A 17,140-nucleotide genomic window follows, 5' to 3' on the forward strand; every position below is an offset into this window, starting at 1 on the left:
AGTGTTAGGTTTATTTAAGGGGGGTTTGGGTTAGATTAGGGGTATGTGGGTGGTGGGTTGTAATGTTGGGGGGGGGTATTGTATGTGTTTTTTTTACAGGCAAAAGAGCTGAATTCTTTGGGGCATGCCCCGCAAAGGGCCCTGTTCAGGGCTGGTAAGGTAAAAGAGCTTTGAACTTTTGTAATTTAGAATAGGGTAGGGCATTTTTTTTATTTTGGGGGGCTTTGTTATTTTATTAGGGGGCTTAGAGTAGGTGTAATTAGTTTAAAATTGTTGTAATATTTTTCTAATGTTTGTAAATATTTTTTTATTTTTTGTAACTTAGTTCTTTTTTTATTTTTTGTACTTAGTTAGTTTATTTCATTGTATTTACTTGTAGATATTTTATGTAAATAATTTATTGATAGTGTAGTGTTAGGTTTAATTGTAGATAATTGTAGATATTGTATTTAAATAATTTATTGATAGTGTAGTGTTAGGTTTAATTGTAGATAATTGTTGGTATTTTATTTAATTAATTTATTGATAGTGTAGTGTTAGGTTTAATTGTAACTTAGGTTAGGATTTATTTTACAGGTAATTTTGTAATTATTTTAACTATTTTAGCTATTAAATAGTTCTTAACTATTTAATAGCTATTGTACCTGGTTAAAATAAATACAAAGTTGCCTGTAAAATAAATATTAATCCTAAAATAGCTATAATATAATTATAATTTATGTTGTAGCTATATTAGGGTTTATTTTACAGGTAAGTATTTAGATTTAAATAGGAATGATTTATTTAATAAGAGTTAATTTATTTCGTTAGAATAAAATTATATTTAACTCAGGGGGTGTTAGGGTTAGGGTTAAAATTAGCTTTAGGGGTTAAAAAATTTATTAGAGTAGCGGTGAGCTCCGATCGGCAGATTAGGGGTTAATAAGTGTAGGCAGGTGGAGGCGACGTTGTGGGGGGCAGATTAGGGGTTAATAAATATAATATAGGGGTCGGCGGTGTTAGGGGCAGCAGATTAGGGGTACATAGGGATAATGTAAGTAGCGGCGGTTTATGGAGCGGCAGATTAGGAGTTAATAATAATATGCAGGGGTCAGCGATAGCGGGGCGGCAGATTAGGGGTTAATAAGTGTAAGGTTAGGGGTGTTTAGACTCGGGGTACATGTTAGGGTGTTAGGTGCAGACATAGGAAGTGTTTCCCCATAGGAAACAATGGGGCTGCATTAGGAGCTGAACGCGGCTTTTTTGCAGGTGTTAGGTTTTTTTTCAGCTCAAACAGCCCCATTGTTTTCTATGGGGGAATCGTGCACAAGCACGTTTTTGAAGCTGGCCGTGTCCGTAAGCACCGCTGGTATCAAGAGTTGAAGTTGCGTTAAATATGCTCTACACTCCTTTTTTGGAGCCTAACGCAGCCATTCTGTGAACTCTCAATACCAGCGGTATTTAAAAGGTGCGGCCAGAAAAAAGCACGCGTAGCTAACGCACCCCTTTGGCCGCAGAACTCTAAATCTAGGCGTATCTGAATAATGAAAGAAAAATGTGGGGTTTCATGTCCCTTTAATATTTAGTCAGGCCAACTTTTGCTATAAAATCACCTTTAATATGAGGGGTTTCAATACTTATGCAAGTAGCATATTTCAGTTTTTCTTTTTCTTCTAAATACCTATTCAGAAATACTTAATTTTGACTTTAAAATATACTTTTAGAGAGTATACGCTTGTAATAAAAATATTATTTGGGGACATATGAGTATGTATCATGTGTAATACATTTATATTCAGATTTAAATGCACCATAAACAAATGAAGTGCATACACCTATCCCACTGATTCCCATGTAATCAGGGCACAGTTTGAAACAGGAGTACATTGTTTATTAGTACAAATTGGACCTGCCCTGAAGCAGGAGAAGTACTTATCAGCAGGCCAAGCTACCCAGGGCATAATCACTTGAATCAAATCGAAGAGGCTTCCTTATGGGGGCAAATTAGAACAAAACTAATTAACATTTAATTGGTGGATAACTACAGAGAACAAATAATAGGAATAACAGAAAAGTCTCACAAGCAAAATAACTATTTAAAATGTTAATCTTCAGTGTTTGATTCTCTACAATTGTTATCTAGTGTGACATTTAGGGCAAGATTACAAGTGGTGCACTGCTACGCGCAAGTGATATCGTGTTTATCACGGGTGTTTGCACTTGTCAGAATTAGCGCACAAATTACTATTAAACTTAATAACATAATTGAATTTAACGCACAACAGGTTTTTGCAACCTCAGAGCTCTCGTTAACTGTTACGCTTTAATAAAAAGTGTCAGAAAAACATCAAAAATAGATTACAAAGTACAGTTACACTCATAATAACACTGTCTGATAGAAATTATTTTTTTTTAAAATATTGCTTTAAAAAGTTATAAAGGCTCAAAGATATGAGATCACAGGCGTTAGAGAAATGTTGAGGGTTAGTTCCCATTACTATGCTCTACAAATGTTTCATTTTTTTTTTTATATAACTACAAATCATTGAGCCCTGAATATCAGGATGCAAGGAATAATATTGTTGGGAGTGGCGGCTTTGGGGCAGCAGATTTCCTTGTGCTTAGAGCAGCAGCAAACCTAAATACACCACTACACCGAACACTATAACCATAAACAGTCTGCTTTGTACATTATGGGCTTGTCATTTTAGGATGACGGTTTGTCTCAAACTATAAATCAGAGTACAAGACTATTTGGAAGTTAATCATGAAACGTTCAACCTCAAGAGTGGCAGAAACATCTATCATGCACACAAATTCACTTATGTGAGCATTAAGATGGCTAAAAAGAAAAGTTAAAAGAAACAAAGAAACAAACACAAAACTGCATTATGTTTAAAATCCACCAGGCTTCTGATCTGTGTTAGGCAAACTGCCAGATAAGTGATTTGTCTCACTGCTGCATCTGTTTAGTGGGATCATCATCATAAGATTTAATCAGCACATTCAGTAATGCGGTGAGACATATGATGTCACAAACAGGGTGTGGCTTCAGAAAGGTAAACCAAGGTGTAATATTTCATGAATGGTATGGGAGGTGCTGGGTTTGAAATATGAAACAGACAATGACTATTATATAATATGTATAAGAGCAGCTTATACAATAATGCAAGTAAGTATTATATGAGTTCTGCTTGACTCTATCATTGTATTGCTTTTGAGCTTCTACTATTCAAGGTGAAACTATCATTTTTGTCAAGTTAGTTAAGTTAGACACTGAACCTTAAATATGATCTTAGATAATATTATTAGAAGAAAATATTTAAATAAAAAAAGAGGTTTAAAGTTTAACATATTTTTTCAATGCAGTAATATTTTATGTTAATCTTGTTATATATATTGAGGTGTTGTAGCAAGTGAGAACATAAATGAAGACAACATTATGTATTATTAACAACAGCCTTTAAAAAAAAAAAAAAATAGTCTTACCTAAAGCAGAGAGTATAGCTGCAGCCCAGAACATCTCTCCCATAAGAGCTGGTATAAAGAGCAACCCACCCATTCTTTTTCCATAAATCTGCTGGAATGGATCCAGCATGGTAACATAGCCCCTTGATCTCATGGGTTTGGCGAAGAAAAAACCACCTAAAAATAAAGCATCAAGTCAAAAAAAATCTTCTATTGTCTTCTTTTTCCTTTTTCTATAACTCATATAGGTTCTTTCACTATACTAATCAGGTGTGTGTGTGTGCATACAGTAAATATATATATATATATATATATATAAATATATATATATAAAAAACATATCAAATATTCTATTGTCTCCTTTATCCTTTTTCTATGACTCATATAGGTTCTTTCACTATACTAATCAGGTGTGTGTGTGTGCATACAGTAAATATATACAGGGAGTGCAGAATTATTAGGCAAATGAGTATTTTGACCACATCATCCTCTTTATGCATGTTGTCTTACTCCAAGCTGTATAGGCTCGAAAGCCTACTACCAATTAAGCATATTAGGTGATGTGCATCTCTGTAATGAGAAGGGGTGTGGTCTAATGACATCAACACCCTATATCAGGTGTGCATAATTATTAGGCAACTTCCTTTCCTTTGGCAAAATGGGTCAAAAGAAGGACTTGACAGGCTCAGAAAAGTCAAAAATAGTGAGATATCTTGCAGAGGGATGCAGCACTCTTAAAATTGCAAAGCTTCCGAAGCATGATCATCGAACAATCAAGCGTTTCATTCAAAATAGTCAACAGGGTCGCAAGAAGCATGTGGGAAAACCAAGGCGCAAAATAACTGCCCATGAACTGAGAAAAGTCAAGCGTGCAGCTGCCAAGATGCCACTTGCCACCAGTTTGGCCATATTTCAGAGCTGCAACATCACTGGAGTGCCCAAAAGCACAAGGTGTGCAATACTCAGAGACATGGCCAAGGTAATAAAGGCTGAAAGACGACCACCACTGAACAAGACACACAAGCTGAAACGTCAAGACTGGGCCAAGAAATATCTCAAGACTGAATTTTCTAAGGTTTTATGGACTGATGAAATGAGAGTGAGTCTTGATGGGCCAGATGGATGGGCCCGTGGCTGGATTGGTAAAGGGCAGAGAGCTCCAGTCCGACTCAGACGCCAGCAAGGTGGAGGTGGAGTACTGGTTTGGGCTGGTATCATCAAAGATGAGCTTGTGGGGCCTTTTCGGGTTGAGGATGGAGTCAAGCTCAACTCCCAGTCCTACTGCCAGTTTCTGGAAGACACCTTCTTCAAGCAGTGGTACAGGAAGAAGTCTGCATCCTTCAAGAAAAACATGATTTTCATGCAGGACAATGCTCCATCACACGCGTCCAAGTACTCCACAGCGTGGCTGGCAAGAAAGGGTATAAAAGAAGAAAATCTAATGACATGGCCTCCTTGTTCACCTGATCTGAACCCCATTGAGAACCTGTGGTCCATCATCAAATGTGAGATTTACAAGGAGGGAAAACAGTACACCTCTCTGAACAGTGTCTGGGAGGCTGTGGTTGCTGCTACACGCAATGTTGATGGTGAACAGATCAAAACACTGACAGAATCCATGGATGGCAGGCTTTTGAGTGTCCTTGCAAAGAAAGGTGGCTATATTGGTCACTGATTTGTTTTTGTTTTGTTTTTGAATGTCAGAAATGTATATTTGTGAATGTTGAGATGTTATATTGGTTTCACTGGTAAAAATAAATAATTGAAATGGGTATATATTTGTTTTTTGTTAAGTTGCCTAATAATTATGCACAGTAATAGTCACCTGCACACACAGATATCCCCCTAAAATAGCTATAACTAAAAACAAACTATAAACTACTTCCAAAACTATTCAGCTTTGATATTAATGAGTTTTTGGGTTCATTGAGAACATGGTTGTTGTTCAATAATAAAATTAATCCTCAAAAATACAACTTGCCTAATAATTCTGCACTCCCTGTATATATATATATATATATATATATATATATATATATATATATATATATATATATAAAACATATAAAATATTCTATGGTACTATAACTTAAGGCCAGTGGGAGTGCGCTACTGACCAAAATATATATACTGTATATATATATATATATATATATATATATATATATATATATATATATATATATATAAATATAAAACATATTACAATAAAATTTGCACACAGACTATCCAACAGACAATCCCTTTCTTTAGAAAATTAGTCTTCATATGACTTATTCCATAACTGATATAGAGGGGTACAGCACTCTTTGCTATATATATATATATATATATATATATATATATATATATATATATCAGTATATTTCTCACAAATGATTTCAATTAGAACAACGCCTATAACAATGTACTGCAAATCATTTATGTTGCCTTTAATATTGAAAATCATGTGCATTTCTTAGTGCCTATAGTACATTATGAGAAATCCATAATTCATTAGATGAAATCTGCCTGTTATTCATCATATAAGATTAAACACATAAGCACGCAAATGGGTGATTAATACCAGTAACCGTTATAGAAGCCCAAGCCTTAAAGTGAATGTCAACTTCATGATAAAGTGCCTGTTTTAAAAAAATACAAAAAACTATTAAAAACAGGGGCACTTTCATTCATGAAAGTTTACATTGCACCGGATTTTACAAATACGTACCTTCTTCTCCTGAAACACCAGATTGCCGAACCCACGCCTGCAGCTCCTCTGTACTTCGTCAGTAATGATGAAACCGGCTCTCTCCAATCACGGCTTCCCCGCAGGAGCGTTCATCTGGTGAGGCCACACCGTGATTGGAGGAAGGCGGTTTCGTCATTGCTGTGTTAGTACAGCAGGAAGAAGCAGGTGGGGGGATCAGCGATCTGGTGTTTCAGGAGAAGAAAGTAAGTATTTGTAAAATCCGGTGTACTGTAAACTTTCATGAATGAAATTGCCCCTGTTTTTAATAGTTTTTTTTAAAAACGGGCACTTTATCATGAAAGTTGACATTCACTTTAACTCAAAACCTTTTGGTTGTCAAGTAATCTGCCCAAACATTAAAATGGTATTATTAAAGAGACAGTTTCCTGTCAAACTGGATTCCCCTTAATTTGTTTCCAACAACTTGCTATACCAGCTGAAAAGTACAAAATGTATAGGAAATTGTTACTTTAGGTTTGATTTTCTATAACAACTAGCTGGTTTTGCTCTTTGTTACAATTATAGAAGCCCAAGCCTTAAAGTAAATGTAAAGCTTCATGAATGAGTGCCCGGTTTTTAAAAATACTATTAAAAACAGGGGCACTTTTATTCATGAAAATTTACATTGCATTGCATTTTTTTTTTTAAATACTTACCTTTTTCTTCAGCAAAGTGAGACCGGCAATCCCCTGTACTCCTCTGTACTTACCTCAGCAATGATGAAACCGGCTTCCTTCAATTATGGCAAGCAACCCAGAGCGTCCATCTCGTGAGGCCACGCCATGATTGGTGGAAGCCGGTTTCATCATTGCTGTGATAAATACAGCATGAGAAGTGGGCGGGGGATCGCCGGTCCGGGTTTGCTGAAGAAAAAGGTAAGTATTTTAGAAAAACCGCTGCAATGTAAAGTTTAATAAATGAAAGTGCCCCTGTTTTTAATAGCATTTTTAAAAACCGGGCACTCATTCATGAATGTTTACATTCACTTTAACTGAAAATATTTAGGTTGTCAAGTAATCTACCCAGACATTTAAACTGTATTATTAAAGGGGCAGTATACTGTCAAACTGGATTCCCCTTAACATGTTTCCAACAACTTGCTATACCAGCTTAAAAGTATAAAATGTATGGAAATTCTTTAGGTTTAATTTTGTATAACAATTAGCTGGTGTTACTCTTTGAAACCACAACCCATTAAAATGGGCTGAGATTGCAGGGAGGTCAATCCTCCTTACCGTGTCACTCTTTATATCCCTCCCACAAAAGCCTCATCATCTTATCCATTTCTGCATACTTAGAGAGAAAGATGGAAAATGAACATTTTAGTACTACTACTATCGATTTACTCCAACTGGAAGTGTAATTTGTTCTCTTAGTTGTGTTTAAATAGCTTTTTGCATAGCCAATACTTAAGTATTCAATATTTCAGTATAGGTGGGGATACAACAGGCAAAGGCAGCTATTTTAAATAAGCTATTTGCAAACCATTTATTAAACTCCAGCAAGTAAAATCGATAATTGGGACAAATCAAAGTTGAAAACATTTTACAGTGCAATTCCTTTAAATAACTGATTATTTTATTTATCTTATGACCATTTATTTTATTTTAAAGACTCTAAATTGTTGATCTGAATTCTAATGTATTGATTATTTAATGAAAGCATATAATAAAATGAATAATCAACTGTTCTTGACAACATGCCCATTTAAATAGGTTGAGCTTGCAGGAAGATCAGACTTCCTTATCTTATCTCTCAATCTATACACAAAATCTTATTTTCCATGCCGACACTTGCAGAGGCAGTTTAGGACAACAAAAATGCTACTGCTAAAATATCCAATGCTTTAACATAAAAAAACATGGCTCACATGGTTTTCAAATAAAATTACACAGACATGCCAGACTCGCCTGATGCGTTTCAGCTCTGACAACCTTAATCATAGACTCGCAAAGGCAGCCCTCATGGAATTCTTTAAAAAAGGGACTGTCCCTGAGGTGGCGAGATATCTCCCACATAATAATAATAATGAGAGCTCTTTCGGCTAGATTACGAGTTTTGTGGTAAGGTAAAAAAAAGCCCCCAACATCGCAGACACCTACATTATATTTATTAACCCCTAATCTCTTGCCCCCAATGTTGCCGCAACCTACCTACACTTATTAACCCCTAATCTGCCGTCCCCAACATCGCTGCCACTATATTAAATTTATTAACCCCTAAACCTAAGTCTAACTCTAACCCTAACACCCCCTAACTTAAATATAATTTAAATAAATCTAAATAAAATTACTATCATTAACTACATTATTCCTATTTAAAACTAAATACTTACATATAAAATAAACCCTAAGCTAGCTACAATATAACTAATAGTTACATTGTAGCTAGCTTAGGGTTTATTTTTATTTTACAGGCAAGTTTGTATTTATTTTAACTAGGTAGAATAGTTATTAAATAGTTATTAACTATTTAATAACTACCTAGCTAAAATAAATACAAATTTACCTGTAAAATAAAACCTAACCTGCCTTACAATAACATCTAACCTTACACTATAATTAAATAAATTACCTACATTAAATACAATTAAATAAATTAAATTAAATTAGCTAAATCACAAACCCCTCCCCCACTAAATTACAGAAAATAAAAAACAAATTACAGATCTTTAAACTAATTACACCTAATCTAATAGCCCTATCAAAATAAAAAAGCCCTCCAAAATAAAAAAAAACCTAGCCTAAACTAATCTACCAATAGCCCTTAAAAGGGCCTTTGCAGGGCATTGCCCCACAGAAATCAGCTCTTTTTGCTGTACAAAAAAATACAAACACCCCCCCAACAGTAAAACCCACCACCCACACAACCAGCCCCCAAATAAAATACTAACTAAAAAAACCTAAGCTCCCCATTGCCCTGAAAAGGGCATTTGGATGGGCATTGTCTTCATCCAAGCGGCAAGATGTTCTCAAAGAAGCCAGCAGAAGTGGTCCTCAAGACGGGCAGAAGTGGTCCTCCAGATGGGCAGAAGTCTTCATCCAGACGGCATCTTCTAACTTCATCCTTCCAGCGCGGAGCGGGTCCATCTTCAAGACATCCGATTGGAACAGCCAATAGAATGCAAGCTCAATCCTTTTGGCTGATGTGATCAGCCAATAGGATTTTTTCTACCTTAATTCTGATTGACTGATAGAATTCTATCAGCCAATCGGAATCTAAGGGATGCCATCTTGGATGACATCACTTAAAGAGATATTCATTACGAAGAAGCCGTCGTTTGAAGAGGATGCTCCGTGTCAGATGTCTTGAAGATGGACCCGTTCGGTGCCGGAAGGATGAAGATAGAAGATGCCATCTGGATGAAGACTTCTGCCCGTCTCGAGGACCACTTCTGCCCATCTGGAGGACCACTTCTGCCGGCTTCGTTGAGGACATCTTGTCGCTTGGATGAAGACTTCTCCCGGTAAGTGAATCTTCGGGGGTTAGTGTTAGGATTTTTTTAAGGGTGTATTGGGTGGGTTTATTTTTTAGATTAGGGTTTGGGCCTGCAATAGAGCTATATGCCCTTTTAAGGGTAAAGCCCATTTAAATGCCCTTTTCAGGGCAATGGGGAGCTTAGGTTTTTTTAGTTAGTATTTTATTTGGGGGGTTGGTTGTGTGGGTGGTGGGTTTTACTGTTGGGGGTGTTTGTAATTGTTTTTACAGGAAAAAGAGCTGATTTCTTTGGGGCAATGCCCAGCAAAAGGCCCTCTTAAGGGCTATTGTAAGTTTAGCTTAGGCTAGGTTTTTTTTTGAGGGGGCTTTTTTATTTTGATAGGGCTATTAGATTAGGTGTAATTAGTTTAAAGATCTGTAATTTGTTTTTTATTTTCTGTAATTTAGTGGGGGTTTTTGTGATTTAGCTAATATAATTTAATTTATTTAATTTTATTTAATGTAGGTTATTTATTTAATTGTAGTGTAGTGTTAGGTGTTATTGTAACTTAGGTTAGGTTTTATTTTACAGGTAAATTTGTATTTATTTTAGCTAGGTAGTTATTAAATAGTTAATAACTATTTAAAAACTATTCTACCTAGTTAAAATAAATACAAACTTACCTGTAAAATAAAAATAAACCCTAAGATAGCTACAATGTAACTATTAGTTATATTTTAGCTATCTTAGGGTTTATTTTATAGGTAAGTATTTAGTTTTAACCCCTTAACGACACATGTCGTACAGGGTACGTCGCACACAACCTGGTCTTTAAAGACCAGCGACGTACCCTGTACGACATCAGGGTTTAAAGCGGCTGGAAGCGATCCTGATCGCTTCCAGACGCTTTCAAGGTATTGCTGTGATGCCTCGACATTGAGGCATCACTGCAATACCTTTTTTCCAAAACCGATGCAGAGAGAGCCACTCTGTGGCCCTCTCTGCACCGGTAGCGATGGGCCCGATCGTTGGTGGGTGGGAGCAGCTGCAGGGAGGCGGGTGGGCGGCCCATCGCTACCCGGCATCTGGTTCCTGAATGTGCAATGTGCACGCCGGGTGCCGGGAGCGTGCGGGGGCCTGCAGGGAGCGCGCGTGCGCGCGCATATGTGCGCGCGATCGCTTAACAGCCACTGCCACTAATGAATTTATGAATGGGAGTGAGGGAGAGGGAGGGGGGGAGAGAGGGAGAGGGAGGGGGGAAATAATTTTCAAAAGGATCTGGGAGGGGGAGAGGGAGGAGTGTATTGGGGGGGGCAGCTACACTACAGAAAACTTTTAATTACATGCAAAAAAATAAAAAAAAACATTTTTTTGAGGCAAATTGGGTACTGGCAGACAGCTGCCAGTACCCAAGATGGCAGCAAATAGAATGTGGGCAAGTGTTATAGAGCTGTTTGGGGGGGATCAGAGAGGTTAGGGGCTAAGGGGGGGTCCATCACAGCTAAACAGATATTTTTTTTAAAAAAAAATTCATAAAAAAAAAAGCCTTTTATTTTAGTACTGGCAGAGTTTCTGCCAGTACTTAAGATGGCAGGGACAATTGTGGGGTGGGGGAGGGAAGAGAGATGTTTGGGAGGGATCAGGGGGTGGGATCTCTCAGGTGGGAGGCTGATCTCTACACTAAAGCTAAAATTAACCCTGCAAGCTCCCTACAAGCTATCTAATTAACCCCTGCACTGCTGAGCATAATACACGTGTGATGCGCAGCAGCATTTAACAGCCTTCTAATTACCAAAAAGCAACATAAAAGCCATAAATATCTGCTATTTCTGAACAAAGGGGATCCCAGAGAAGCATTTACAACCATTTATGCCATAATTGCACAAGTTGTTTGTAAATAATTTCAGTGAGAAACCTAAAATTGTAAAAAATGTAACATTTTTTTTTATTTGATCGCATTTGGCGGTGACATGGTGGCATGAAATATACCAAGATGGGCCTAGATCAATACTTGGGGTTGTCTACTACACTACACTAAAGCTAAAATTAACCCTAGAAGCTCCCTACATGCTCCCTAATTAACCCCTTCACTGCTGGGCATAATACATGTGTGGTGCGCAGTGGCATTTAGCGGCCTTCTAATTACCAAAAAGCAATGCCAAAGCCATATATGTCTGCTATTTATGAACAAAGGGGATCCCAGAGAAGCGTTTACAACCATTTATGCCATAATTGCACAAGTTGTTTGCAAATAATTTCAGTGAGAAACCTAAAGTTTGTGAAAAAAATTATGAAAAAGTGAATTTTTTCTTTATTTGATCTCATTTGGCGGTGAAATGGTGGCATGAAATATACCAAAATGGGCCTAGATCATTACTTTGGGATGTCTTCTAAAAAATATATATATACATGTCAAGGGATATTCAGGGATTCCTGAAAAATATCAGTGTCCCAATGTAACTAGCGCTAATTTTGAAAAAAAGTGGTTTGGAAATAGCAAAGTGCTACTTGTACTTATTGCCCTATAACTTGCGAAAAACGCGAAGAACATGTAAATATTAGGTATTTCTAAACTCAGGACAAAATTTAGAAACTATTTAGCATGGGTGTTTTTTGGTGGTTGTAGATGTGTAACAGATTTTGGGGGTCAAAGTTAGAAAAAGTGTGTTTTCTTCCATTTTTTCCTCATATTTTATAATTTTTTTTATAGTAAATTATAAGATATGATAAAAATAATGGTATCTTTAGAAAGTCCATTTAATGGCGAGAAAAACGGTATATAATATGTGTGGGTACAGTAAATGAGTAAGAGGAAAATTACAGCTAAACACAAACACCGCGGAAATGTAAAAATAGCCCTGGTCCTTAAGGGAAAGAAATTGAAAAATGGCTGTGTCCTTAAGGGGTTAAATAGGTATAATGTAGTTAATGATAGCAATTTTATTTAGATTTATTTAAATTATATTTACGTTAGGGGGTGTTAGGGTTAGACTTAGGTTTAGGGGTTAATAAATGTAATATAGTGGCGGTGACGTTGGGGGCGGCAGATTAGGGGTTAATAAGTGTAGGTAGGTTGCGGCGACATTGGGGGTGGGAGATTAGGGGTTAATAAATATAATGTAGGTGTCCGCGATGTTGGGGGCAACAGATTAGGGGTTAATAAGTATAATGTAGGTGGCGGCGATGTCCGGAGCGGCAGATTAGGGGTTAATAAGTATAATGCAGGTGTCGGTGATGTCAGGGGCGGCAGATTAGGGGTTAATAAGTGTAAGATTAGGGGTGTTTAGACTCGGGTTTCATGTTAGGGTGTTAGGTGTAAACATAAAATGTGTTTCCCCATAGGAATCAATGGGGCTGCGTTACTGAGATTTACGCTGCTTTTTGAAAGGTGTTAGACTTTTTCTCAGCCGGCTCTCCCCATTGATGTCTATGGGGAAATCGTGCACGAGCACGTACGACCAGCTCACCGCTGACTTTAGCAGCACTGGTATTGGAGTGCGGTATGGAGCTAAATTTTGCTCATTGCTCACTTCTTGCCTGTTAACGCCAAGTTTGTAAAAACCTGTAATACCAGCACTGCATGTAAGTGAGCGGTGAGAAAAAACTGCTCGTTAGCACCGCACAGCTCCTAACGCAAAACTCGTAATCTAGGTGTTTGTTAGGTAAAAGTTTGCAATGGAGTATAAAGTACAGAGGGAGACACCAGTGTATGTTTAAACTTAAATATTACACCTAATACAAAGCAAATTACTCGGTTTTCAGTGCACTGTACCTTAAATTCACTGTTATTTTTTAATGCATGGGTTTTCCTTTTAGAGTAATTAGTGTTTTGAGTATTTTGATAAAAGCCGGCCGCCTTTTAAGTTGGGAGAAAAAACAGTGAGATCCGTAGGGTGGAAATATTAATAGAATTGCACTGGTATTTGATAGACAGTTTTATACAAGTCCAGGGAACACCCATGTTCAGCCCATTTTGGAGTTATAAGCATGAATTTCTATACGTTATTTGCACATCCAGTGTACTTAAAGGGACATGAAACCTGGACATTTTCTTTCATGATTTAGGTAGAACATACAATTTTAAGTAAAGGTGATGGTTTTAACATTCAAAATCATATATTTCAAATGACAAAATAAAGGTAGAGGGCTACTTTTAAACAATTGAATATACTTAAGCAAGTTAAAAGGATCATTGGGAAAACATTATAGAAAATTAGAGAAAATGTCACTGTAAAATGTACCTTTAATGATAAATAATTGAAAAAAATGCTAATAATACATTTTCATATATTTATTTGATACTTTGCCTCTGATTTGTACATTGCTCTAGAAACTTTTGCCATTTTAAGGATCCAATTAATAACATAGTTTACATCTATTATTTGTACTAGAAAATACACAGTAAAAGCTAGTAAATAAAATTGACACGCATAATACCAAAAATATAATCTATATGATAATAAAAAATGTAATCTTACTGCTGGTTTACCTATACCTGATATAAACTGATCACACTTGCATAAACAAATAACAAATGGTTATTTATTATTAAAATATACAGTAAATGAGGTGATATCTGCAGCTAATATTCCCTAAATAACTTGCATTAAATGTTAGAAACCACTTCTTTACTAATAATTTAAATCTAGTATCCTCTGTTGTCAGTAAATTTTAATTATTTACCTTTTTGCATTATCTCTTTATATCAGAAATCACAACAATCTTGCTTATTCATTTATGCTTGTTAACAAAAGGTAAAGTAAAATTTAATTTTAAAATTATAAATACTAGCAGTAAATTAACAAGAATATATACACAAGAATATGTTTAACCCCCTGATAAGTTTGCCATTATATCTTCCTTCATATAAAAATAGCTGGCACAGTTGAAAGAAAACAGGCTATTGCGCCTGAAGGTTTCAAAAGCTTATTCAAGTAAGTGCTGTATCTCAAAGGAACTCGGACTGGAGATATTCAGTCATTAAATTAGCTGTGCATTAGCCTCCCATACCCTTTCTATTTGTATTCCTTCACCCTTAATTGATTTGATGATACCCACTAGTAGATGTCACTGAGAAGACTTGATGCTCTTGGTTAGATATTGGCTTACCTACTATCAGACTAAGGGTATAGCCAATAGGTGCTTGCGCCCAGGCCAAACCATAATCTGACACATATACTGCTTCTGCTGTCCCATTGATGTATCCTCCACCAACCCATGTCGCTGCAAAAAGGAAATTGGTTACACTGTGATAAATAGTGGCACCATTTGTACTCTTTTAGTAACACAGTAGTTTTTATAAAAATATATAATTATAACAAGTTTTTTTTAAATACAAATTACAAATAAGTATAACAGCATTTTATTCAGGAGGACAACATGCTGAACAGTGGTGGATTATAACAGCATTCTGACAAATAAATCAAAAGGCCAAACCCACAAAAAGAAAAATGTGTGCTACAGTCTGTCATGTTATTGCAACTGAGATATTCCTTGTACCAAATTCATCAGTTGCTGATTTTTTTTCCAAGCTTTGGTGCAAATAACAAAATGTTTTTTTAATGTTGCAAAGTATTTGCACATTATAATGTCTTATGGCATGGGTATATATGTGTTATTTTACACTAAATCCAAACTGTATGTGCATTTAAAATTATCATTAGAGATTAATTAAATAAATACATAAATACTCTTCATAATAATCACCATAATCACAATAAAAAGAAACACTACTTGAATGTTGTTTGTGTGGCTTGAAAAATAATGAATATCTAACTTTTTTTCATGGAAGATATTTGTTAATGGTTTACTGAAATAACAAATACATAACCAGCAAGGCTGTGATAAATGAGTTACAGGTAATACTGAGATAGGGATGGATGAATATGAGAAATTAAGACACTTTTTTTATTCTGCTATTTCCTCTTCATCATTTTTAGAAGTAAAATGTTAAAGACCTTAAAAAACAATGAAGGATAAACAAACACAAGTTTGAGTTGTCACATAAAGCAAATATCAGAATAAATCAAAGCAAGTTCAATGTAAAGTATATGATATCCACATGAATTCATTTAATAACAAGTAGCCATTAAAATATTAACTGTTGGTACAAAAATTGATAAGGAAATAAAATAATTCAAAACACACAGTACAGACCCTGATTAGCTAATTATGTTTCTTATACCACTTTATTTTGATTAATAATACTTGTTAAAGTCTGAGACACATCGTTTTTATACATAATATTATTTTATTTAACTTATGTAAAAAATAACTAAAACTAAAAGTATTCCTTACAATAACTAGTATATATAGGGGGAATTACACTGAACCTGATGCAGGTCTCTTACCAGTCATAGTAAATGCTCCTACAAGCAGCCCTATGTCTCTGCCACCAACAATAATTCCTTCCCGTGGATCTCCATCACCACGAGTGTTTTTGGTCTTCCACGCAGCCCAAATGCCCACGAAAAGAATAGCCAAGTAGAAAATAATTATAGCCACCAGCCCTTCCACGTGGAAAGCCATTTTCTCTGAGAGATCAGCCTGGGTAACTGGCTATTTCATTAGTGTTTCTATGGATGTAAAATAAATAATTTTGCATGAATAGATAAGATAAATGATATATTTGCTACATTTAATAAAACGTTACACGTCTTTCTCAACAGTGTGCAAATAATTTACAAACATTTACCTTATTTATTCTACACAGCTCCTTAATTCTTACAGCGGTGTGAGACTGTAATGTTTATTGCACAGCTGTCAGGGAGAGGTTAGCTACAGTCTTTCACTTTATATAGTTTCAAATAGTGAAACAAATGATTTATCACTAACTATAATTGTTTATTCATACGCAAATTCTATGGTGATACATTCCCACTCGTCCTTTTATCTATCTAATATATCTACCTATATCTAATCATCTATCTATCTATCTATCTATCTATCTATCTATCAATCTATATCTAATTATCTATCTATCTATCTATCTATCTATCTATCTATCTATCTATCTATCGAGCTAATTATCTATCTTTTATCTATCACTATCTATCATCTATCTATATCAAATAATCTATCTATCTATCTATCTATCTATCTATCTATCTATATCTAATTATCTATCTATCTATCTATCTATCTATCTAATTATCTATCTTTTATCTATTTCTATATATCATCTATCATCTATCATCTATCTATCTATCTATCTATCTATCTATCTATCTATCTATCTATCTATCTATCTATATCTAATCATGTATCTATTGATCTATCATCTATCTATCTATCTATCTATCTATCTCTCTCTCTATCTATATATAATCATCTATCTATCTATCTATCTATCTATCTATCTATCTATCTATCTATCTATCTATCTATCTATCTATCTATGAATCATCTATCTTCTATCTATCTTCTATCTATCTATCTATCTATCTATCTATCTATCTATCTATCTATCTATCTATCTATCTATCATCTATCTATTCTATATATATATATAATTATAATTATGTATATATATATATATATCT

At 35.3% G+C, this 17,140-nt stretch overlaps 1 protein-coding gene across 1 annotated transcript in view; it reads right to left on the reverse strand.

The window, feature by feature from the left end:
* SLC5A7 (solute carrier family 5 member 7) overlaps positions 1 to 16,127 on the reverse strand; it is a 128,090-nt gene extending 111,963 nt beyond the window's left edge. Inside the window, exons 1-3 of the mRNA XM_053704883.1 lie at positions 15,950 to 16,127; positions 14,709 to 14,822; positions 3,469 to 3,624 (exon numbers count right to left, since the gene is read on the reverse strand). Of these exons, the coding sequence (XP_053560858.1) occupies positions 3,469 to 3,624; positions 14,709 to 14,822; positions 15,950 to 16,127 (448 nt within the window). The remainder of the gene's footprint in view (positions 1 to 3,468; positions 3,625 to 14,708; positions 14,823 to 15,949) is intronic.
* Positions 16,128 to 17,140: the final 1,013 nt, after the last annotated feature.

This window comes from Bombina bombina, chromosome 3 (genome assembly GCF_027579735.1).
Source record: "Bombina bombina isolate aBomBom1 chromosome 3, aBomBom1.pri, whole genome shotgun sequence".
NCBI lineage: Eukaryota > Metazoa > Chordata > Amphibia > Anura > Bombinatoridae > Bombina > Bombina bombina.